Consider the following 24,816-nt stretch of genomic DNA (forward strand, 5'->3'; position numbering starts at 1 on the left):
TAGGTGTGAAGGAGAGCACTGGCTGAGCCCTGATCACCCACGAAGCCCTTGGCCGGCGGAGAACCGCCGCACCTGTGGCCCCTGTGGTCCTGCTGTTCGGCCGCACTCTGGGCCCCGGGGGCAGGGGCTCACCCGCCCCGAGGTCACCTGACCTCTGTTTCCTGGCAGGATCCTTTGTGGGATGGGGGCAGTCAGTGCCTCTCTGACCCTCGGTTTCCCCAACAAGTTGGGGCTGACAAAGCAGTCAGGGTCTGTGACTTTCATCCAGCTCCATGGATGCTAAAGCCAGGCTGTAAAAACTCATGGAAATTCAGTTTTAAGTGCCTGACACGTGCCTTTCAGGGCACGTCTGTGGAGCAGCTTAGCCCCCACCGCGTCCAATTTCAGGCCATGTGGACGGTCTGTGCCCAGCAGCCAAAGACCACGGGGAGGGCTGGGACCCCGGATGGGGGCTGGGGAGGGGGAGGGCAGCGGGCCTGCTCCGAGGGGAGCCAGGTGGTTTTTGTGGGCGGCACAGTGACCCTGCTCTTGTCTGTCTTATTGTGGCCTCAGAGGACCTCCTTAGAAGCCAATGTTCTGTGAGATTGTTTTCGCTGTTGGCGTCAGCTCGGCTGCCAATGGACATGGTGGGGATTGGCTGGCCGGCTCTGTGGCCTTTCCTCAGTTAGTCTGTAAATTATTCAGGCAGTTCTCAGAAGTGGATCTAACCTGCCTAGGTTTAAAGGGGCCTGTGTTTTCAATCCCTTGCCAAGTAGATGCCTTAAAGTGGTGTTTCATACACACCAGTCTCAAGCCAGGGGCTTGCCCTCAGTGGTTGTTCTCGTTCAGTGGGGAGAGGACCCCCAGAGCCGTGATCGCTGATTCACTCCACAAACCTCAGGGCTGGTCTGCCCCATGGCAGGTACTTGGGTGTGGCCCTTGGCGGGTGTGGACATCTGCCATGGGGGTCTCATTGCCAGCCTGCGGCCAGCACCACATACCTGGGGTCGGAGGAGTTGCTGGCCCTCTCTCAGCAGTCCCGTTTTCTTATTTGCAAAATAGGGGTAATTGGTACTTAAACGCAGAGGATGGAGCAAGGTCACCTGGGACAGTGCTAAGTGGTTGTCAGCACATACACGCTGACGGTAGCTGCTTCATCCTGTGAATCAAAGCAAGGGTTAAATCCCGGAGCGATTTCAGCTGGAAGATGGAATTGGGGTTGGGAAGAGAGGCCAGGGGTATTTTGGAGCTGACATGAAAGCTGGACCCCGAGGGGTTAGGGAGGTTGGGGTCTTAGAGGTGGAGGTGGGGTGTGCAAGGGGCCCTCTAGGTGGGAGCGGTCTGTACAGAGGCGGGAGCTGCATGGCCAGGCTGCGGAAGGAGGTGGGAAGGCAGGTGGGGCGGCCGGGAGCTGGGGGAGGAGCCTGAAGCTGTGGGGGTGTGGGGAGCTAGTGGATGGCTCCCCCCCGTCTCAGGGTGAAGGGTTCAAGGCAGGGCAGCTACTGGTGGCAGACACGGCAGCTAAGAGATGATAGATACGATAGGTGATAGCTAGCTAGACGGGTGATAGGCAATAGATGATAGGTAGATAGATAGATAAAATAGATACATAATAGAAAGATAGATAGATAGATAGATTGGAAGGGTGGGTAGCTAGCTAGGTGTATAGAGAAGTAGGTAGATAGATACATAGGTAGATGGGGCGACTAGCTAAATAGATACATGGGGTGGGTAGGTAGATATATAGAAGGGTAGGTAGGTAAGTAGGGTAGGTAAGTAGGTAGACAAGTGGGTAGGGTGAACAGTAGGTACATAGATACAGACACACACATACCTACATACATACATGCGTACACACACAGACTGATGGATAGCTAGGTAGGTAGGTAGATGATTGGATAGACGAGTGGATGGATGGAAGTACGGACAGGTAGGTGGGTAGGTCCTCCCCCAGGCAGGAGGACCCGGGGAGAAGTCTTCAGTTAAGTGATGCTGAGTGTTGATCAGTGACTGATCAGTGAGGTGAAGATGCTTTACACGTGGGCTGTGTTTTCCACCCCACAGGCCACTCGCAAACACCGTGTGTTTGGTCCTCATGCATCTTTCATCTTCACCGTCTGGGGTGGGGGGGGGGGGGGCGGGGGGCCCTGGCTACACAAGCAGTTAGGACTCCTGCCTGGGGCTCTGGCTCCGTGTCCAGGGCCTTGGTTCTGAGGGTGCCTTTGGGGAGGCGGGAGGCACCTCACGTGGGGACCGTCTTTTGCAGATCCAAGACATTGTCCGGAGGCGGCAGCTGCTCACCGTGTTCCGGGAAGGCAAGGATGGCCAGCAGGACGTGGATGTGGCCATCCTGCAGGCCTTGTTGAAGGGTGAGGGGCAGGCAAAGTGGGGACAAGGGGGAGGAGCCGGCTGAGGGTTCGGGACCCTGAGTCCTGGCCTAGAGGAGCCAGAGATGCCACCCGTGGGCAGATGCGCTGGTCAGAGGGCAGCTGGTGGTGGACCTCGCCAGGCCTGCCTCATGCTCCCCCTGGGCAGGTGGGTGCCCACCACCAGTGTTGGGGAACGGGCTCCTTTCTCAGCTTACCTTCTCCCCTGAAATCTGAGTGCCGCCTGCACTGATCTACCCCTTAGTGGTCATCAGTTTCTCATAAAATTCTAGCATAGAAAGAAAGAACCTTGAAAGTCTGCTCCTGTCTCCCCACCGTCTGTCTCATGGTTAACGCCCTGCCCCCAGCGCAGGGCAGAGTCCAAACGCAGGGGTCCTCAGGACCAACAGAGCTCTCGACCGACTTCTGCTCCGTAGTCTGACCTCTGCCCTCCCCGGACCCACACTTCACTCTTCCCTCTTCTCCCACTTCTTGTGGGGGAGGGAAGCCAGTGCTACCCTGCCCTTCCCGCCGGCGTTGCCATGGCTGAGACATGCCTGGTGCCCAGAAGCCTTTGCTCTGCGCTGAGCAACCCCTCACCCTGGCGGGACACCAGCCCCAGGCCAGCCCTGACGGCGGAGCAGGGGCTGTCGTAGCAGAGGATAGCTTTCACTTTTCCGTGCCTCCGTCCACACGCCATGGATGCGGGGCTGGGCTCCTCTGCACCCTTGCCAGCACTTGGTGCTGTCAGTCTTTGAAGCTACAGCCCTCCTGGTGGCCGTGAAGGGAGATCTCGGTGTGGTTTGGATTTGCGTCTCCCTGGGCTTCCTGGCCATCTGTATTTCATCTTGGGGAAATGTCTGTCAGATCTTGTGTCTGTGTTTATTTGTCTTCTTATTTTTGAGGTGTATGCGTTCTTGACATATTCTCATACAAATCCTGTGTCGGATCTATGTGTTGGGTATATTTTCTCTTGGTTCATCGTCTGATTTTTTTTTTTTTTTTTTTTTTGCGGTACGCGGGCCTCTCACTCTTGTGGCCTCTCCCGTTGCGGAGCACAGGCTCCGGACGCACAGGCTCAGAGGCCATGGCTCACAGGCCCAGCCGCTCTGCGGCATGTGGGATCCTCCCAGACCGGGGCATGAACCCGTGTCCTCTGCATCGGCAGGCGGATTCTCAACCACTGCGCCACCAGGGAAGCCCTGCTTTTTTTTTTTTTTTCAATAAATTTATTTATTTTATTATTTTTGGCTGCGTTGGATCTTTGTTGCTGCGTGCGGGCTTTCTCTAGTTTCTCTAGTTGCAGCAAGCGGAGACTACTCTTACTACTCAGTGCACGGGCTTCTCATTGTGGTGGCTTCTCTTGTGGTGGAGCATGGGCTCTAGGTACGTGGGCTTCAGTACTTGTGGCATGCGGGCTCGGTAGTTGTGGCTCTCGGGCTCCAGAGCACAGGCTCAGTAGTTGTGGCGCACGGGCTTAGTTGCACTGCGACATGTGGGATCTTCCCGGACCAGGGCTCGAACCCGTGTCCCCTGCATTGGCAGGCGGATTCTTAACCACTGCGCCACCAGGGAAGCCCCTCATGGTCTGCTTTTATACGTCCTTCGAGGTGTCTTTGGAGAGCAGAAGGCTTATATTTTAACACATTTTAGTTTACTGACTGTTCTCTTTATGATTCATGTTCTTTGCATCCCAGGAAATCTTTTCCTTTCCCCCAGCTGCACACATTTTCGTCTGTTTCATTGTGGAAGCTCTATAGCCACAGCTTTTATATTTGGGTTTATTTTCTGCCTCGGGTTACTTTTTCTGTGTGGTGTGAGGTAAGGGTCCAAGTTCTTTTTCCTTTTTCCCCAAATAACAACCCATGTTTTAAAATGTTAACCCAGCAAGAGCAGAAACTAGTTGGGCAAAATACTTGCACTGAGAACCTGGGTGAGGTGGTGGTTTTGCAAACAGGGCAAAGGAAGGAAATGTGATGGTCTTTGTGGTCCAACTTTTGAGTGTGAATCTGAAACGCCTGCCTTTCAGAGACCTGTGTCTAGTTTAAACTTAGGGTGGGGGCTTGACCAGGAGCTGGGGACAGAGTGGAGGGCTGGGGTGAGTGGGAGTGGTGACAGAAACCCAGAGATTCTCTGATTCTACCACTGAAAGGAAAAGGGATTTTATAAGGGTGCGTGCAGGGGAAGGGTGGGGGATGGCGGTGATTTTGTGACCTTATCTGTTCAATTAAAATGATGGAGACACACCCCTCCCTCTCTGACTTTGATAGATGGGGCGTGGCTTGGAGGCCCAGATCAGAGCCCCTGACGCATGTGCTTTAACCTGCAGCCTCTCGGAGCCACGACCACTTTGGCCACGAGAACTGGGACCACCAGCTGAAGTTAGCAGTGGCGTGGAACCGCGTGGACATCGCCCGGAGTGAGATCTTCACGGACGAGTGTCAGTGGAAGGTGAGGCTGTGGGGGGTGCCCTGGGGAGGGGCGTGCTGGGCCTCGGAACAAGGGCAGGCCCTGAGGTGGCCTCGTCCAGACCCCAGCTCTGCCCTCAGTGAGGGCGGCTGGCACGTCTCCTGGCATCCCCGTCTCGGGGGCACCGAGATAAGGGTTATGCGGGGCGATGACCACATGCACGGCCCGCTCTCAGCCCTCAGAGCTGTACCCCATGATGACGGCCGCCCTCATCGCCAACAAGCCCGAGTTCGTAAAGCTCTTCCTGGAGAACGGGGTGCGGCTGAAGGAGTTCGTCACGTGGGACACGCTGCTCTACCTGTACGAGAACCTGGAGCCCACCTGCCTGTTCCACTACAAGCTGCAAAAGGCGCTGGCCGAGGAGCCCGAGCGCCCGGCGCCCCGTGTGCAGATGCACCACGTGGCCCAGGTGCTGCGGGAGCTCCTGGGGGACTCCACGCAGCCGCTGTACCCCCGGCCCCGCTCCAGCGACCGCCCGCGCCTCCTGCTCGCGGTGCCCAACATCAAGCTCAGTGTGAGTGCTGGCCGTGTGCCATGCGCACCGCTGTGTCCTCGGACCTTTGAAACACGGGCTTTATTTTCACTGGGAAAGTCAGCTTGGGCTGCCGTAACACAGATGGGGCGGCTTACACAGCAGGCGTCTTTTTCTCCTTGCCCTGGAGCCTGGAGTCAAGGTCAATGTGTCGGCAGTGGGCTTCCGGTGAGGTCTCTCCTGGCCTGCAGGGGACCAACCATCTTCTTACCCTGTCCTCACACGGCCTGTCCTCAGTGTGTCTGGTATCGTTGCCTCTTCTCCAAGGAACACTGGTCCTGTTGAATGAGCACCCCACTCTCATGACCTCATTTAACCTTGATCACATGCTTGAAAGCCCATCTCCAAATTACAGTCACATTAGGGGATGGGGCTTCAACATATGAAATTTGGGGGACGCAGTTCCGTCCATAACTCTCCCTTTCTGAACACCTCCAATGGTACCAAAAGTTATGTGGGGAGAATGCTCTCGCCTGTGCCCTGTACCCCGAGCCCTGCTCACAGGTGTAATCGGTGTCTGTGTAGCCAGGTCAGCATGTCCCACGCGTATCTCTGTGAGACGCATGTGTGTTGCAACAATAGGACAGGGGCTTGTCTAGTCTGCATCCTTATTTGATGGGAATCCCGCAGCCTCTCGACACGAAGTACGACGCTGGTGTTTGTATTTATGTGAGGGAGCCTCTTCTTCCGACTTATTAAGTTTTTACAAACGAAGCCTCAGTGCCGATCTTTGTCAGATGCCTTTTGAGGAGTTGAACTGCTCTTCTTTGACCTATGAATTTGGTGAATTATAGGTCGTTCTTATTTTTTGATTCCTGTTTTGAATCTCAACTCGACTGCAGGGTAACATGTATTCAGTATGGTGTTGGATTCCCAATATTTTCAGGGTTTTGCATCAGAATGTTTAAGTCTTTAATTGTAGTTTTATTTCGGGGGGGTGTATTTGTCAGGTTCTGGTATCAATTTTGTGTTAGCTTTGTAAAAACATTGGGAAGCCTTTCTTCTTTCTCTGCCCTGGAACAGTTTATGTGGCCGGAGTTCACTGCTTCTTACAAGCTTGGCAGACTCCCCTAGGAGTCCATCAGGGCCCGGTGCCTTTTTGGGTAGTAACTGATAACTTTCTCATTTTCTTTCCTGATGGTCCCAATGTTTAGGTTTTCTGTCTGTTCTAAGATCATATTTGATTTTGTTTTTTTCCTGCTAGAAAATTATCCACTTCCTTCAGGTTTGCAAATCTGTCCATTGTCCTGTGTGAGCTATTCCTGACCCCTGAGAATGATGTGGCTGTGGCTTGGTTTTATATATTTACAGTTCTGCTTTTCTTGATTCCACTGTGTTTAAGATGTCCAGTTGGAATGTGCTCAAGTGGAAGCTCACACAGACCCATGTCTGTAATTTAAGAAGATGAACTAATTTTTCTTTTTTTATAAAGATGAGTCTTCAGGCGATTTCTAAAATCACTTAAGGAAAGTGCAGTTTTGTGTGTGATGTGGGAAGTGTGTTGTTTGCTTCTGGGAATTGTTTCCAGACTGTCTGAGGATGTGTTTATTTACTGATGGGCCAGGAAGCCTGGGTTCTCATATCACTGTAGGTTGAGTGTGTCTGGGGTCAGGGCCTTCCCACTCACACATGGCTTTGTCTGTCTGGTGTTTCTTGCTGACCTTCTCTGCAGGAGACATGGTGTAGGTTCCCTTGAGGAGCTCACAGCATGAATCTATTAACAGACCGTGTTAGAATTTTACTTCATAGAAGAAGGCTTTGATGCCAGTAGATAAGAGTAGGAAATGTTGGGGTGCCTGGCTAGCCACAAAGGTCTACAGATATTGGTGTGGGAGGTAACTGGGTATTGCACTATTGGGGCGTGTCTTCACGTCTCCAGAGTGGTGCTTTAAAAACCCCGGTGTGCATGAGAAAGATTTGGGTGTTGCTGGAAATGCAGCTTGCAGGGCTCATCCCGCAGGGACGGTGGGGCTGAGCTCAGGACCCTCCATAGGCCCCGGGGTTCTGATGCTCATGGGGCCCTAGGTGAGGCTCTAACTGTCCGCTGCTCCCCAGGTGCAGGGAGTGAGTCTCCGGTCCCTGTACAAGCGTTCCTCAGGCCACGTGGCCTTCACCGTGGACCCTGTCCGTGATCTGCTCATTTGGGCCATCATCCAGAACCGCCGGGAGCTGGCAGAAATCATCTGGGCTCAGGTACTCAGACCCGCTTCCTGGCACGCATGGCTATGGGGGGACCAGGGACAGGGCTCCAGCTGGGGCTCCTGGCCAGAGAGCCAACCGCAAGGGGTTGGTCCGCAGCACAGGGCCATGCAGGGAGGGCAGTGGGTGTCCACAACAGCAGAAGGAGCTCAGGGTGTCCAGGGTTGGAGGACAGAGAGCTTGGCCCTAGGCCCTAGGCAAGAAGAGAATTTTTAAAAAGGAGTGCCACGTAGTCTCCCCCTGTGGTCTGTCTGGGCCAAGGCCCACCTGGCACACACACCAAGCAGGCCACCCTCTGTGACCCACACGTTCTGGTGGTCAGCGCACGTGCTGGGCCCCCCACCCTGCCCCCCCGGTCTGTAGGCTCTGCAGGCAAATTCCATCCCCGGAGGGGCGACCTCTCTTTCCATTGATGGTTGGGGGTCTCAGACACAATCTGTTACTGAGAGGGGCGCTTCCCAGGTGCCACTGCCCTGAGCTGTTGGCAGGCCATCTGGGAACGCCTGCTGGCTGGCCTGCCGGGTCCTAATCCCTGGGCCTGTGTGCGGCCTCGTCACCCGCTGCGGGGGACTTGCCGGGGAGCTCCCTGAGAAACAGGGCACCGCAGGCCCAAGTCTTCCTGTGTGGCTTTCCTTTAGTTCGAGCTGACTCTCCTCGTAACGGGAAAGTAAAGTTCTGTCATTTTTTCTCAGAGAGGCCCCGCTTTTAGGTGCTGGCATTTCCAGGCTGCTCTCGAGAGCCCGCTCCCCCCAGGGTCCCAGCAAAGGCTCTGGTGGCTCCCCGCTTTTCCATAGTTCTGGGAGGTTTGCCCTCGCGCAAGGTGCTTGGGGGAGGGGTCGGCGACAGAGCTGGGCCCGACTGTGGCCTCACAGTCCTCCTGGGATCAGTGGCAGCAGTGAGGACCCCCGAGAGACCCCCTTGGGGCTCAGGGGACAGAAAAGCCAAACCCGGGTTTCCAGGCTCTGACACCAACCCCTCGCCCGGGCTGGCACTGCCCTCAGACCCAGCGCCTCCGGGCTGAGCTTTGAGACCCTCCATGAGATCTTCCGGGCCCCCACTCTGGTGCCTGGGACTGGCAGTGCCCCCGAGGCAGGGCACCCCGGCTTTGGACAGGGACGTGCGAGGGCCTGGTCCCCGCCTCTCCCCCTCAGGTGCTCCATGCATGAGGTTAGCCGGACCTCGTACTGGCAGGGCTGTGCTAGCACCAGTGTCCAGTCCACGTTCTGGGGAGGCAAGTGGGCTGCCTGGTAAGCAGACCACTCTACCGGCCCGTGCAGGAAACTGGCCACCAGCAGGGCTTACCTGTGATGTGGGTGAGCCCAGTGGTTTATATGGAAGGAGCCACAGTACTTGCTCCACAGCCTGTGCTGTCTCGGGGCCTCTGCTCTCATAGCCCTGGGCGGTGTGTCGGGGGCTCCCGGGGCTGGGCCATGCAGGTCCTCACGGTGGCTTCTCCTGGTGCCCAGAGCCAGGACTGCATCGCTGCGGCCTTGGCCTGCAGCAAGATCCTGAAGGAGCTGTCCAAGGAGGAGGACACGGACAGCTTGGAGGAGATGCTGCTGCTGGCTGACGAGTTTGAGCAGAGAGCCATCGGTGAGTTCCTGGGGCCGCGGCCTCGGGCCTGGGCTCAGCTCCTCATGGGTCCCCCTGGGGTCCTCGCCCCGAGTCTCAGCGCCATCCGTGTTCAGGCTGTGTCACCTGGAGAGGCCCTGCTCCGACACTGTCCTCGGCTGTCACTGCTGGGGACACGGCTGCTGTGACGCGGGCTTCCTCCCATCCAGGGGTCTTCACCGAGTGCTACCGCAAAGATGAGGAGAGAGCTCAGAAGCTGCTGGTCCGCGTATCGGAGGCCTGGGGCAAGACCACCTGCCTGCAGCTGGCCCTGGAGGCCAAGGACATGAAGTTCGTGTCTCACGGGGGCATCCAGGTGACCTTCCAGAAACACCTGCCGTGCTGCTGCAGGGGCAGACGCGGCCTCCCGCTCACACAGACGGCACAGGAGGGCCCTATGTGGGAGCCCCCAGCAGGCCCCCAGGAGGTCCCAGGGACAGGACTCGGACGCCCACCCCCTCTGCCTGGGGCCTCGCGAGGGGCACATGGGGGGCGGGGCATCCTCCCGGAGCACCGAGTGCAGGGCGCTCTGGCGTTTCCTTGGTGACGTGGCGTGCATGGCACACAGTGGGTGTCCCTCGGAACCCTGGTGCTTCCTTGGAGCACAGCCTCCTGCTGTCACCACGTCCACAGCACTGTCGTGTGCCGTCCATGCTGGATCCCAGGGACGTGGCGGGGAGGGGGTCCTGTCCACACCCCCACCCCCGGAGAGAGCTCAGAAGCGCCAGCTGGTGGGAGACGGGGGGACGGAAATGCTGGGCTTGAGCCCTGCTCTCCGCCCCTTCTGTCTGGGAGAGCTGGCCCCGCCCTGCTCACAGGGAGCCTCTTCCTCGGCCTCAGGGAGCATGGGGTCAGGGGTGGGGGCCGCCCATCACGCTGACACCGGCGCCCGTGTCCGCAGGCCTTCCTGACCAAGGTGTGGTGGGGTCAGCTCTGCGTGGACAACGGGCTCTGGCAGCTGGCCCTGTGCATGCTGGCCTTCCCGCTGCTCTACACGGGCCTCATCTCCTTCAGGTGCCAGCCTGGCTGCGGGTGGGGGCCGGGGCTGGGGGCCCGGGGGTCCGGACCTTCCATCCCAAGCACCCTCTCTCGGGGGTCCTCACCGCTGCCACTGATCCCAGGACGGAGGGGAACCACGCTTGGGGGAGGGCCCCCCCGGGCCGAGACCTGCTGTCCCCCAGTACCCGCAGGGGGCCGAGCGCCGCCCTGCCCGCACCACCACCGTGGCCTGAGTATTTTGTTACAGCCCGAAAGGAACCCGAGGGCCCTCTGGGGACCCCTCGTGGGGCCGTCTGGCTGAGCCCCCGCTGAAGCCACGCGTGCAGGGGCAGCAGCCGCATGCGGGTCCCGGGCCTCCCTTCTCTGCGCTGTGGCCTGTGTCGCCGTCAGGCGCCTCACGGCCGCGCCCCGCCCCGTGTCTGCCCCAGGGACAGGCGGCTGCAGGCCGAGGGGGGCCTGGCCCGCATCCGCGCCTTCTTCAGCGCGCCCGTGGTCGTCTTCCACCTGAACATCCTGTCGTACTTCGCCTTCCTCTGCCTCTTCGCCTACGTGCTCATGGTGGACTTCCAGCCCAGGCCCTCGGGCTGCGAGTGCCTCATCTACCTCTGGCTCTGCTCCCTGGTGTGCGAGGAGCTGCGGCAGGTGGGCCCTGCCCAGCCCCAGCCCCACCCACTGACCCTCCCGCCCCCGGGCAGCTCCCTGGGCTCGGGCACTTTCTCCCGGTGGTCCTTGGCCCAGTGCCGACCCCGGCGAGACTCACGGGGCCGCTGAGAGCGGGCAGGGCCCCTTGGAAAGGGCGGCCTGCGGTCCAGCAGCCACACCGGCCCTTGCCCCTCCTCCACCTGGCCACCCCTCCCCAGGCGCTGCTTTTTGCTTGAAACCCTCCCTAATCACCCCAAACGGGGTGCCCTCACCACGCGGCCTCCTGGACTTGGGGGGCTGTGAGACCCCGGCCGCGCTGTGAAGGGCACTGCAAACTGTGGGGTCCCGAGACTGCTCTTGGGTTTGGTGATTCTCCAGAAGCACCCCCAGCGCCCTGAGCCAGCACAGGAGGCCACAGCTTAACATCGAGGTGCACGGCAGCGTCCGTCCAAGGATTCTAGACACAGAGCTCCTGTTTCCCCTCCCCTCGGGGGGCAGGGTGTTTCCCAGGGGTCGGTCAGGTGCTGAGGGGTGGCCCACCACAGTGTCCAGCCCCTCTGGAGGCCACGCTGGCCCTGCGTGGCCCAGGCCCCATCCTGAGTCCCGCCGTGAGACGACCTGGTGAAGAAAGACCCCTTCCGGGCTCAGAGGCCTCCTCGGAGGCCCGGGGCAGAGGGAAAGGCTGATCCTCACGGCTCGTCCGCCCCCCCGTTCCCACACTGTCCCCACCTGCCAGTACCTGGAGGCAGCGGTGAACGTGAGCCTCAGCTGGCGTGGGGAGGGGCCGGCCCGCTGAGAGACGCTGCTCAGACGCGCCCCTGCTCTCTGCACTTGGCAGCCACGAGCCCCGAGATAAGGCCAGCTTAGCTCACAGGCATCAACGCCACCGCCTGCAGGGGACCCGAGGGCACCGTCAGGGTCCCCAGGAAGGAGGTGCAGGGCGGGCGGCCGGGCCTGGGGCCGCGCTGGCTCCGCGGGCCTCACCTCGTCCCGCACGGCCTCCTGCAGCAGAAGCCCCCAGTCCCTGGGCCCCAGCCTCACCGCGGGCAGCCCCAGGACAGAGGGCAGACCCTTCTCCCGGAGTCTGCCCAGCGGTGCCAGGGAGGGGACCCGGTTGCTCCCGTGGGGCCGCCTGCCCCGCGCACCCAGCTGCTGGGGTCTGGGGTGGGGACTCCCGCGGGGCAGGCCAAGCAGGGCCACGGTCGCTCCACCGTCTCTCCCTCCTCTGGGGGCCGCTGCAGGGGTCGGGGAGCGCGCCCTGTGGGAGGGGAGCTGGCCCCTGACGCCTTCGCTTGAGGCTGGGGCGAGGGAGCCCACGTGTCCTGCCCGTGGCCCCTCCCCAGGAGGCCGTGGTTTGCTGGTTGCTGGGGCTGTGAGAGGCATAAGGCACTGGGCCCGCTGTGTCCCCCCCCTAGCTCTTCTACCACCCGGACGAGTGTGGCCTGATGAAGATGGCGCTCCTGTACTTCAGCGATTTCTGGAACAAGCTGGACATCTGTGCTATCCTGCTCTTCATGGCGGGGCTGATTTGCCGGTGAGGAGTCAGCCGCCCCACAGGGCTGGCTCTGGATGAGGCCACAGGCCAGGGACCCCCGCGAGGCTCAGCTCCTCTCTGGACGCATCTGTCCCGAGGGTGCCCTGCCCCCGCCCGGGGCCGGTGAGGGAACCAGGGCGGAGACTCGGGGCTCTGTCACTGCGGGTGGCTGCCGCGTGCGTGCGCCTGCATCCCAGCCTGGGGCTCTGACCTCTCCACTGCCCGTCAAGGCTGCGCGTGTCTGCCCTGCCGTGACCCGCTTTCTCCACCAGGCGAGACTGCCCGGCGCAGCCTCTGGTTCCCGGGACGCCCACGCGGCCTGGCTTCTCTGCCCGTGGCTGGGCTTCTAGACCCTCCTGGAGGCGCTGCCCCTGAGCTCACACCCAGCTTTAGTACTTTGGGGTCCCGGGGTTGCCCCTGGACGGGGGCAGGTGAGCAGGAGGCCGGGGCCAGGCCCTGGGGGCGGCCGGCTGAGGCCCCTGCTTCTGCCCGGCCAGGCTCGTCCCCTCGCTGCTGTACCCCGGGCGCATCGTCCTCTCCCTGGACCGGGGCAGGCCCTGGGGGCGGCCGGCTGAGGCCCTGCTTCTGCCCGGCCAGGCTCGTCCCCTCGCTGCTGTACCCCGGGCGCATCGTCCTCTCCCTGGACTTCATCATGTTCTGCTTGCGTCTGATGCATATTTTCACCATCAGCAAGACGCTGGGGCCCAAGATCATCATCGTGAAGCGGATGGTGAGGGGACAAGGGGCCCCTGACGCCAGTTGCAAGTGAGGCGCCCCAGGGCTTCGGCACACCCCGTGAGATCCCCAGTCCCGGCCTTGCCCCTCGGGCTCCCACCCCCGGGCACGCCCGTCTCGGGTCTTTGCCTGTATGTTGCCTCCTCCAGGCAGCCCTGCCTGATCTCCACAGCTCATTCCTGATCCCGGTTACAGCTTCTATCACTCCCCTCCTGGGTCATGGTCACGTCGGACCCTTCCCGCACTTCAGGGGTGCCCGGCGCACCTTTGAGGTGTTGGGGCAGCCCCAGGGCTGTTCCCCCGGAGCTCCTGGCTCTAGGCGTCCATGCCGTGGGCGTCGATGGAGCCCCTCTCCGCCGCAGGGCACACAGGAGCCCACCTGTGGGCAGTGAGGGTGTGGGGCTGCAGCCTGGTGTCTCCCTGTCCCCGCAGATGAAGGATGTCTTCTTTTTCCTCTTCCTGCTGGCCGTGTGGGTCGTGTCCTTCGGGGTGGCCAAGCAGGCCATCCTCATCCACAACGAGAGGCGGGCGGAGTGGATCTTCCGGGGGGTCGTCTACCACTCGTATCTCACCATCTTCGGGCAGATCCCGGCCTACATCGACGGTACAATGGGCCCTGACAGCCTGGGGAAAAGAGGGGCCAGCCCAGCGGGGGTCCTGCAAGCTCACAGAAGTGGGGCAGGGAGGGCCCGGGGGCCGTGGCCGAAAGAGACAGGTGCACGCTGGGTCCAGCTGAGCAGGGAGGGTGCCAGCTGGCGGAGCCTGAGCCGTACCTTGCAGCTTCGGGGAGGTGGGGCCCTGGGGCATCAGCTGACCCCCACCCCCCAGCATTAAATGCTGCCCTATTCCTTCTGTTCCTCCCACTGCAGTCAGAAATGAGTCCTCCTTCTCTGGACACAGAGAACTCGCTCTGTGTACTGAGCTTGTTCTCCTGAAGAGCTTCTTTGAGATTTAATTCACATTACCGTAAGGCTCGGCGGTATGAAATGTTCGCTGCAGTGGTTTTTAGTATATTTACAGAACCTAATTTTAGAACATTTGCATCACCCCAAAGAGACACCCAGTGCCCATTAGTAGTCACTCCCCTTCCCCCTTCCCCTCAACCGTAGGTGACCTCTAATCGACTTTCTGTCTCTATAGAACTTGCCTTTTCTGGACATTTCGTATCAAGTAGATCATGTAATACATAGTCTTTTGTGTCTTCTTTTACTTAGCATAATGTTTTCAAGAGTCGTCCGTATAGTGGTCTGTGTCAGCATTTAATTCCTTTCTGTTGCCAAATAATATTCCATTGGTTGGATTTGCCACGTTCTGTTTATCCATCCATAGGTTGGTGAACATTTGAGTGGTTTCTACTTTTTGGCTCTTATGACTAATGTGACTATGTTTTCTGTAAATTTTTGTGTGGACACGTTGTCATTTCTTTTGGATGTATGCCTGGGAGTGGAATGGCTGGGTCACATGGTAATTCTGTGTTTCACTTTTTGAGAAGCTGCCAGACTGTTTCCCACAGCAGCTGCACCAGCAATGTATGAGGTTCCAATCTCTCCACATTCTCGCCGACACTTGTTATCTGTCTTTTTTGATTCTAGCCACCCTACTGGGCGGGAAGTTCTCTCACTGTGGTTTGATTTGCACTTCCCTGATGGCCAGTGATGTCGAGCATCTCCTCATGTGATTTCTGAGCCATCTTCTTTGGAAAAATATCTGTTTCTATCCTTTGCCCATTTTTCAAGTGGGTATTGGTCTTTTCATCGAGTTGTAAGAGTTCCTTACATACGGTTACCAGTCCCTTATCATATATATGATGTGCAAGTTATTCGCCATTCTGTGGGTTGTCTCTTCACTTTCTTTATGTTGTCCTTTGAAACACAAAAGTTTTCAGTTGTGTTGAAACTCACCTTGTCAATCTCTTTGATCATGTGTGCTTTTGGGCTAGCCAAGGTCAGGAAGACTTATGCCTATGGTATTATTCTAAAAGTTTTATAGCTTTAGCACCTACTCTTGGCCTTTGATCTGTTTAGATTAATTTTGTATACAATATGAGAGTCATTCTTTTACAGCAAGCATTCAGTTGTTCTAGCCCCCTTTGTTGAAAAGACCGTTCTTTCCCTGTTGAATTGTCTGGGCACCCTTGTCAAAAATCAGCTGACCATGAATGAAAGCGTTTATCTCTAGGCTGTCAGTTCTATTCCGTTGATCTGTGTCTACCCTTGTGCCAACACCACAGTCCTGGCTAGTATAGCTTTGTAGTAAGTTTTCGAATCAGGAAGCGTGAGTCTTTCAACTTTGTTCTTTTTTTCAAGATCGTCTTGGCCTCTGGGTCCTTGGGTCCACATGAACTTTTGGGTCATCTTATCAATTTTTCCAAAAAGAGCATCTAGGATTTTGACTGTAAACATGTGATGTCTTCCACTTATTTAAATCTTTCATTTCTTTCCATAATATTTTTTTATTTTTCAGTGTGTAAGTTGCACTTCTTCTGTTAAATTTATTCCTAAGTGTTTTATTCTTTTTCATGCTGCTGTAAGTAGACTTGTTTTATTAATTGGATTGTTTACTGCTTGTGTATGGAAATACACTGTATTTTGTATATTGAACTTGTATCCTGAAACCTTGCTGAACTTCTTTATTAGTTCTAATAGTTTTTAAGTGCACTTTTTGGAGATTTGCTATGATCATGTCATCTGCAAATAGAGACACTTTTACTTGTTCCTTTCCAGTCTGGATGTCTTTTATTTCTTTTTCCTGCCTAATTATCCTGGTTAGAACCTCTGGTACAGTGTTGAAACGTATCAAGAACACATGTCTTTATCCTGTCCCTGATCGTCGGGGAAGCTTTCAGTCCTTCACTACTAAGTGCGATGTGAGCTATGGGTTTTTGTAAATACCCTTCACCAGGTTGACACAGTTCCCCTCTATTCCTAGTTTCTTGAGTGCGTGTATTGTGGAAGGATGTTAGGTTTGTCAGATGCTTTTCCTGCATCAATTGAAATGTTCATACGGTTTATTTTCTTTATATTATTAATATGGTGTTTTATATTAATTGATCTTCAGACGTTAAACGGACTTTGCATTCCTGGGATATATTTCGCTTAGTCACGGTGTGTAAATCTTTTTATACGTTGCAGCATTCAGTTTGCTAGCATTTTGTTGAGGATTTTTGCATCTATATTCTTAAAGGGTGTTGGTCTGTAGTTTTCTTTTCTTGTAATGTTTTTGTCTGGTTCTGGTATGAGAGTAATACTGGCCTCATAGAATCACTTAGAAAGTAGTCCCTCCTCTCTTATATTTTGGAAAAGCTTATGAAGGATTGGTCTTCATTATTCTTTCAATATTTGGTCGAATTCACCAGAGAAGCCATCCAGGCCTGGACTTTTCTTTGTGTGAAGTCTTAAAATTACACATTCAATATCTTTACTTGTATAGGTCTATTTATATTTTCTACTTCTTTTTCAGTCACTTTTGGTAGTTTGTGTCTTTCTAGGAATTTTTCCATTTTTTTTAAGTCATCTAATTTGTTAGCATACAATTTTTTGGTAGTATTTCCTTATAGTTTTTTCTGTTTTTGTAAGGTTGGTTGCAATGTCCTCTCTTTCAGCTATGATTTAGTCATTTGAGTCTTTTTTTTTTTCTGGATCAGTCTAGCTAAAAGGTTGTAATTCTGTTCATCTTTTCCAAGAAAAAGATTTTGGTTGTGTTGATTTTCTTTATTGTTTTTGTCTCTATTTCATTTATTTGCATTCTGCTCTTAATTATTCCCTTCCTTCTGCTTGCTCTGGGTTTACTTTACTAAAATGGAAGGTTATTTTATTGATTTGATCTCTTTTTTAAAAAAATATAGGCATTTCTAGCTATTATAATGAGTTTCTATCTTAGAAAATTAGTAGCACTGTCAAAAATACATTTGATTACAGAACAGTGCATACTGATTGCTAAAAAAATTTTAAATTCAAGTTAAGTATAAAGAAGAATGTTCATAATCCCACCTCCCAGAGTTAACCACTATTAACTTAGTATATTTTCTCAGAGATTTTTAAATGCACAAACAGAATATATATTTATGTTTGTAATATTATATTCCAAATATTATAATAAAGGATACATATTATCCTTTACTTGTCTGCAGTTGTGTGGCTATATTTTGTTTTGTAACCGCTCGTTCCACATATAGGAATGCTGCCTCTGCAGCGTTTTTCCTTTCTTGTGTCTCCCTTCTCTTTTTGATGGTTGTTCATTTCCTCTTTGAATTCTTTCCCACCGCAATTTGCTCCCCCGGGTTGGGACCTGTGTCTTATGATGACACAGCCCCTCCTGGTGCTGCCCCCGCCTGGGGCCCAGAAAGTGCCCTGGTGGGATGGCTGGATCTGGACAGGGGCACGTGCCCACCTGGAGTACAGGTCTGGCTCCCGGGCTTCCCTTGGCAGCCGCACTTCCTGCCCGCGAGGATGCCTGGGTGTAGATGGTTGCCCCTCTTTGGGCTGCCCTCACGCCTGAGCTGACAGCTGAGGTCACCCAGATGTGGGGGTGTCCAGGTCTGCGGGGTCATCGCCCAAGGACCCTTGTGCTTCCACTCGGCTTTCCTGGTTCACCTGGCCCCTCACTCCCGTCACAGGCGTGAACTTCAACCTGGACCAGTGCAGCCCCAATGGCACCGACCCCTACAAGCCCAAATGCCCCGAGATCGACGCGACCCAGCGGGAGCCCGCCTTCCCCGAGTGGCTGACCGTCACCCTGCTGTGCCTCTATCTTCTCTTCACCAACATCTTGCTGCTTAACCTCCTCATCGCCATGTTCAAGTAAGCGCCCTGTGCCAGCCTGGCCGGGGGCACGCCCCTTGCCCTCCCCCCATCCCCCTGGGGCGCGGGCGGGGCGGAGCCCAGGACCTGGGACCTGGCTCAGCCCAGGTGGACCGTGTGCGGCCACTCTCTCTGGTCACCGCCGAGTCCGTCAAGGCACTGCTGCTGCGGGACCAGTGCACGGGCCGCTCGGAGTGCTCGGAGGCTGCGGGCTGGGGCACGTGGACGTCTGGCTCCTCCCACCCTGGAGGGAGGGGGTGCGGGGCAGCGACCTGGCCGCCCGACTCTAGATGTGGAGGTGCGTGTCACACGTACTGAAAATCGGACGATGCAGGATCACCTGTATTTGCCTTCCATGGCTCAGGGCATCGCCAGCCCCTCAGCGCCCCTCCCGGCCTCTGCAGGAGGGCCCCTGGGACCCGTGGTGACGCTGGTGAAAATCCCTTAATTCCTGGTTTGGGCACCGTTTCTCTTCCCTTTCATCAGCTAGCGTGATGAGGTCGCCACTTTCTGATTTACCACGTGTTCTGAACAGTGAGAGACCCTGACCTGTGCTGGGCTGTGATAGAGACAGAGAGGTCAGAAGGCCGGCGGGCAGGGGCTGCATCGTGGCCCTGCCTTGCCTCCCTCCCTCCCTCCGAGGGCCTCTCTGGCAAGGATTCGGGTCAGTTGACGTCCATCCACAAGACACACACATTGCAGAGAATAAATGTGTCAGCCTGTTGAAGACACCGTCCCTTCTGTTTGTCAGATCCAAGGGACGAGCCCCTCTTAGAGTCCAGTGCGGGACACTGTCCCTCTCCCAACACATGCAGCTCTGTTTTACTCTCTAACGAGGTTTGTAGAACCTAAACTCTAGGTCTTCTTTCTTCCTTCTCCCCTTGGCTCCCAGGAAGCTCAGAATTCTGGGGCTGGCCATTCAGCTGCCTTTCCCTGCATCTGGAGTTGCGCCCCTGGGTGATGTGTGTGCTCTTCATGGGCCGTCACGGCAGACACGCCGGGCAGGGACACGGGTGTTTTCGTAACCGTGTTTGGGTGGCCCGTGCTCCCCTGTAACCAGTGCTTCCTGCCCCTGCAGCTACACGTTCCAGCAGGTCCAGGAGCGCACGGACCAGATCTGGAAGTTCCAGCGCCACGACCTGATCGAGGAGTACCAGGGCAGGCCCCCCGCGCCGCCCCCCTTCATCCTTCTCAACCACCTGCATCTCTTCATCAAGAGGGTCATCCTGAAGGTCCCCGCCAAGCGACACAAGCAGCTCAGTAAGCTGCCGTCTCCCTCATCCCAGAGCCGCGTCTGCGGCGGAGCCGGGGTGGGGTGGGGGCAGCAGCTGCTTGGAGAGTTCTGGAAGCTCGGTGCGCGTGCAGACCGCTCAGGCCACCGACTTCCCACCCTGCCCACTGGGGGCGGGTGCGGACTGGCTCCTCCGGCCCCTCAGGGTCCCGGCCCCTCCCTGCGGGGCCCCAAGTGGGTCAGAGGCTCCCCTCCCCCGACAGAGAACAAGCTAGAGAAGAACGAGGAGGCGGCCCTCCTGTCCTGGGAGATCTACCTGAAGGAGAACTACCTGCAGGACCAGCAGATCCAGCAGAAGCAGAGGCCGGAGCAGAAGATCCAGGACATCAGTGACAAGTACGGGACCAGGGCGGTCCCCTCGGGGTTCCTGAAACGTTTGCTCTTTGTCACACAGCACACGCGGCACCGGGCGGGGGGCGGGGGGGAAGACAGCTCAGGAACCCCCCCCACGCAAAAGACAAGAGCGTTTGGAAGTATTTTTCATATAAAAACAGAGGCCGCCTTGGGTGCAATTCCTATGTTGTAGGAAAAGAAGACAGAGACCAAACACTTATTCCCCAGACAACGGTGCTGCGTCCTCCTCCTTCCAAAGTCCCCAGTGGTGCCCAGCGGTAGCTTTCCCCTTTGTGACTCGGCTGTGGAACTCGTGGCAAATCGAGGCAAGGAGCCAGGCGTGTGCGCGTCTGCACACCTGCGCCTCTCTCCCAGCCATGCTCCCCGCAAAGCCCGGGGCTGTTGGGGCAGCCCTGTGAGCCAGGGGCATCTGTTGGCTGCGAGATCTTCCCCTTGGGCCACTAGGCGGTGCTCATTCTATACGGAAACGTATGGTATAAATACTTTCAAATTAAGAGGAAGATGCGTGAAGTTAAGGCCAGCAGAGCCTGGGCTGCTGGATCTGACAGGTCACCCACCTGCAAAGAGGCACCAGGCTTCCTTCACATCCCGCCCCTGGCTGGCCTGCGGGGCTCAGCTGTGTCCTCTTGCAGGGTGGACACCATGGTGGACCTGCTGGAAATGGCACATCTGAAGCAGTCGAGCTCCATGGAGCAGAGACTGGCCTCTCTAGAGGAGCAGGTGGGTTCCGGGCTGGGACCTCTGTTTCTGGGCACAGCTCCGAAGGACCTGGAAGGTCGCTCTGTGGTGTGGTGGCTTTGAGAGTGCACATACTGGGAAACCACCCAGGAGAAGGGGGCGGTGACATCAGGGCCATTGCTCCCAACTGGCAGGGGCACCTTCTCCGTCCTCTAGAGAATTCCACCAAACGCTCCCCTGCCTGAGCTCTGCCACACCGCACTGTGTGGCGGCCACATCAGGGGCTGGTCTGAGGGAACAAACTCTTGACCTTCCCCTGGCCTCCTTGGAACTGTCCTCTGAGACGCCGCTGTCTCCAGACTCGGCACCTGGAACCTGGGAGGGGGCCGTGGAAATTACTAACAGCCCTTGGCTGCTTTCTCAGGCTGCCAGCTATGCTGGGAGGGAGGGAGGCCACGGGGCCAGCAAGGATGCGTATGGATGTCCGTGTGGACAGCTGGACTGAGGGGCAGCATCAGAAAGCAGCGTGTGGGTGTCTCAGAGCAGCTCCAGATGAGAGAGCGGTGGCCGGTGGGCAACAGGAGGGCAGCCTCCACCCGCCCCTCCCCCCTCAATGTCCACTGACAGCCCCCCCGTCAGCTGGGCAGCCCTGAGTGACCTCACACCCAAGAGCCATTGCCTCATAGGCCAGCTGGGCTCAGGCGCCTGAGTGATGCTGAGGGACAGTAATGTGTATTAGTTCATCCATCCGTCCATCCATCCATCCATCCACCCAACCATCCATCTGCCCCTCCATCCACCCAGCCATCCATTGATCCATCTGCCCATCCATCCATCCATCCGTCCATTCATTCATCCATCCATCTATCCATTTATCTGTCCATCCATCCATCTGTCCATCCATCCATCCATCCAGTCATTCATCCATCCATCCATCCATTCATTCATCCATCCGTCCATCCTTCCAGTCATTCATCCATCTGTCCATTTATCTGTCCATCCATCTGCCCATCCATCCATTCATGCATCCAGTCCATTCAGTCATCCATCCATCCATCCATCCTTCCAGTCATTCATCCATCTATCCATTTATCTGTCCATCCATCCATCCATCCATCCATCCATCCAGTCATTCATCCATCCATCTATCCATTTAACTGTCCATCCACCCATCCGTCCCTCCCTCTATCCATCTGTGTGTCCATCCATCATCTATCCATCCATCCATCCATCCATCCTTCCAGTCATTCATCCATCTATCCATTTATCTGTCCATCCATCTGTCCATCCATCCATTCATGCATCCAATCCATTCAGTCGTCCATCCATCCATCCATCCATCTATCCATTTAACTGTCCATCCATCCCTCCCTCCCTCCCTCTATCCATCTGTGTGTCCATCCATCATCCATCCATCCATCCATCCATCCCACGTCTCCTGTGTGCCTCCTCCGTGCCTGTCCAAAGCTGGCCTTGAGAATGCAGGGCGGCAGGCATCATCTCATCCTTGAGGATTCCCAGTCAGGGGGAGGCACAGACATGAAGGTTCATTGTCACCATGTACTTCAGTAGGCACAGTGAAGGAGGTGGATGCAGGGGCTTTGGTCAGGGAGGCCTTGGGACTCCAGGACGAGGAGGAGTGGACAGGCAGAGGCCAGCTCCCCGCCCCTCCGTGCCCTCCTGCTGTGCCTTGACCCTGTGCCCCCCAACCCCGTGGGCCTGCCCTGGGTTCCCCTCCTCACTCTGGGTGCTCTGGCCCCAGGGCCTGTGCCTTGCGACACAGTGGAACAGGGTGGGTAGGAGCTGGGCATTCTGTGTGGGGGCAGGTGTTGACCAAATCTTGTTTGGGACGTGCCTTCCAGGTGGCCCAGACGGCCAGAGCGCTGCACTGGATCGTGAAAGCCCTGAGGGACAGCGGCTTTGGCTCGGAGGAGGGCGTCCCCACCCTGGGTGAGTGGATGGCTGTACCAGCTGCTGGTCTCTACCACCTGTGCTCTTTTGCGTCCGGGGGTCCATGGGGAGGAGATGCAGCAGGCCCAGTGCCTCGGGGAGCATGGCCCACCCCACAGATACATGTGCAGAGTGTGGCCAAGTCCCCTGCTTGACCAGGCTGGGGACTTCCAGAGGTCGCCTGGCCCACAGCCCCATCCTCCTGTGCATCAAGGTACAAAGTGGGGGCAGCTCCAGCAGATACCCGAGACCCAGTCACGTTGACTGGTGACAGAAAGCAAGTCTTTGTTCCTACATTTGCAGTCGGCCAAGAAATGGGCATGAGTAACCCTCCTGGGGTGTTGCTGGCCCGGAAGGAGCAGTGTGCTCTCCTCAGCTGGCCAAGCTTCTGTAAGGGCCTGTGCGTCCAGCTAATTACTGAGAGCTCTGCTGGGAGCTGTCCAAGGTGGTGGTTGCCTGCCCCCAGGTCTCTGTCCTCCTGGGCCGCAGTGCTGGGGGCCCTGGGGAGGGTACCCTCTTTGGGGCTGGCATTCAATCCAGGCTTGGGGAGTAGAGGCAGCCCAGAAGTTTGGGGGAAAGGACCATAGAGGATGGCCCCGTCCTGCGCGCCTGGAACCCAAGTCCGGGCCCAGCTTTGCCCACAGCTCCGTGGGGCTGTTCCCATTCCCAGCACCCCAGAAGGCCTCGGTGGGGCGGGACCCTGAGCTGGACAGCGGGCTGAAGGTGGAGGACCCGGGCGACGCCTACCACGTGGATGCCAGGCACCTCCTCTACCCCAACTGCCCCGTCCAGCGTTTCCCAGTGCCCAACGAGAAGGTGCCCTGGGAGGTGAGTGCCTGTTCTGCCGCGTCCACCAGGCTGCAGGGGCCCGGTGTCCTGGGGGGAAGCAGTCCAGCCCCCTGGGCGGGATGAGCCCGCTGAGGCCTCACAGGGACATGACAACAGATGAGAAAACGGAGGCACGCGGTCCACATGGCCAGAGGGGATGGAGCTGGGGTTTGAGCCAGGACGCTGGTGGGCCTCCATCCACACACAGCCGACTGCCCTGCTTTTCCGACCCCCTGTCCCCAGTGAACGGTCCCTGCCCTGTTTCTGAGTGCCAGGGAGGCTGGAGGTGGAGAGAGAGAGGGAGAGATGGTTGAGGCATGTGGGTGCCCCCCCGGTCTTCTCTCTAGTTTTCCTTGGAACATTCCAGGCTGTTACTCTTCCCCAGTCTCTGCCACTGGGACCCCTTCTCCCCTCTAGAGCCCAGCCTAGCCCCTCACCCCCATCCTGGGGGCTGGGCCGGGTGTGTGTGTCCTCAGGTCTGCTGAGCTCGGGCTCCCAGGCCCTTTGGGCCGTCCCAGGGTCTTGGGCTCTGAGGTCAGCCGTCCTGGGTGCCAGCTGACCTGGGGTGGTGACCGACTGAGGGGAGCCCCCATGTCGTGCAGACGGAGTTCCTTATCTACAGCCCGCCCTTCTACACGGCCGACAGGAAAAACAAGGACCTGGTGGACCCTGTGGGGGAGTGAGTGCCCTGCTTCCCGCCTGGACGGGTGGCCCGTCCTCCCTGGGGGCTGGGCCATGCTGGGAGGGCTGCGGCCGGGGAGGGGCCCTCGTGGTGGACCCCCTGAGGGCTCACCACGGCCGCTCTGCATCCCACCATCTTTGTCGGGGACGCGACCTCTCCTCTCGCTCCCAGCGCCCTGGAGCCTCTGTCCAGGATCAACTACAATGCGGTGGATGGATGCCTGGACCGGCGCAGCTTCCATGGGGTCTACACTGTGCAGGATGGACTCCCTCTGTGAGTGCAGCCTGGCCCTTCTCCGCGGCCTCTGGGGGTTTCCTTCTGGGGTCAGGTTTCCTCTCCGGCAATGTGGGCGCTTTTCTGATAAAAACAAACAAAATACGGAAGAAAAGAAACACCCACATAAGGCGTTTCCTTCGTGGGGAGGCGGGGGCCATGGGCTGGTCCCGCTGGCCTGGGCGCTGCGCCCTCGTCCCCCGATGTAACCTTTACGGCTTCCGTTCCTGTGGTGTGGAAATGGGGTAAGACGTGGACCGCCCGGCTGCCAGCTGCACCGATCGTGAGAATGAAGCGGGGGAGCTGTTAAAGGGCCCCTGGGGTTACGTGTAGGGGACGGAGGTGTTTCCAGGTCTGTTCTCTGTAGGGACGGGCACTGAGCCCCACTGTACAGGTGAAGAATCAGCATAAAGATGTCAGGTGCCCCATGGCGTCAGGCCCAGCAAGCACTTAGTGGACGCCTACTGTGTGCCAGCCTGGGGTTTGGAGGTCAGAGGGCCTCCTCTGATGGGGTTTGCTGGGGAAGCAGCACCACAGGGCGGAGGCCGAGGAAGGGGCAGTCAGCATCTGCGGAGGGACCACAGATGGCCAGGACGTGGGGGCTCCATGAGCAGGCGGTCGTTGAGGGCACCTGGGGGAGGAGGTGTGTGGTGGGCCTCTGGGGAAGGTTCTGGAACAGGGAGCAGAGGCTGTGGAAGGAGGTGGTGGGAGACGGGTGGGGCAGGAGAACAGACGTGACCAGGAGCGTCTCCAGCCCTGGACAGGGGAGGGGACTAGGGGGACGTGGTGTTCAGGACGAGAGCAGGACGGAGTGTCACGGCGGGGCGGGGGGGACCGTCGGGTGCCAGGTCACAGGCCGGCTGAGGCCCTCGGACGCAGCACGATGGTCGGTCAG

At 57.4% G+C, this 24,816-nt stretch overlaps 1 protein-coding gene across 6 annotated transcripts in view; it reads left to right on the forward strand.

The window, feature by feature from the left end:
* TRPM2 (transient receptor potential cation channel subfamily M member 2) overlaps window positions 1-24,816 on the forward strand; it is a 49,941-nt gene that overhangs the window by 19,672 nt on the left and 5,453 nt on the right. For 5 of the 6 annotated variants that reach the window (XM_033418456.2, XM_004264611.4, XM_033418454.2 and 2 more), the window contains exons 10-28: window positions 2,246-2,348; window positions 4,675-4,796; window positions 4,990-5,328; window positions 7,402-7,539; window positions 9,012-9,138; window positions 9,327-9,472; window positions 10,058-10,170; window positions 10,584-10,797; window positions 12,213-12,331; window positions 12,929-13,061; window positions 13,499-13,670; window positions 17,682-17,865; window positions 18,944-19,125; window positions 19,360-19,492; window positions 20,143-20,230; window positions 22,051-22,138; window positions 22,809-22,966; window positions 23,569-23,645; window positions 23,820-23,921. In XM_033418456.2, coding sequence (XP_033274347.2) covers window positions 2,246-2,348; window positions 4,675-4,796; window positions 4,990-5,328; window positions 7,402-7,539; window positions 9,012-9,138; window positions 9,327-9,472; window positions 10,058-10,170; window positions 10,584-10,797; window positions 12,213-12,331; window positions 12,929-13,061; window positions 13,499-13,670; window positions 17,682-17,865; window positions 18,944-19,125; window positions 19,360-19,492; window positions 20,143-20,230; window positions 22,051-22,138; window positions 22,809-22,966; window positions 23,569-23,645; window positions 23,820-23,921 — 2,738 coding nt within the window. Of the gene's footprint in view, window positions 1-2,245; window positions 2,349-4,674; window positions 4,797-4,989; window positions 5,329-7,401; window positions 7,540-9,011; window positions 9,139-9,326; window positions 9,473-10,057; window positions 10,171-10,583; window positions 10,798-12,212; window positions 12,332-12,373; window positions 12,763-12,928; window positions 13,062-13,498; window positions 13,671-17,681; window positions 17,866-18,943; window positions 19,126-19,359; window positions 19,493-20,142; window positions 20,231-22,050; window positions 22,139-22,808; window positions 22,967-23,568; window positions 23,646-23,819; window positions 23,922-24,816 lie in introns of those variants that run through there. The other variant, XM_049709983.1, reaches the window with a different exon arrangement.

The sequence above is a fragment of the Orcinus orca genome, chromosome 5, assembly GCF_937001465.1.
Source record: "Orcinus orca chromosome 5, mOrcOrc1.1, whole genome shotgun sequence".
Lineage (NCBI taxonomy): Eukaryota > Metazoa > Chordata > Mammalia > Artiodactyla > Delphinidae > Orcinus > Orcinus orca.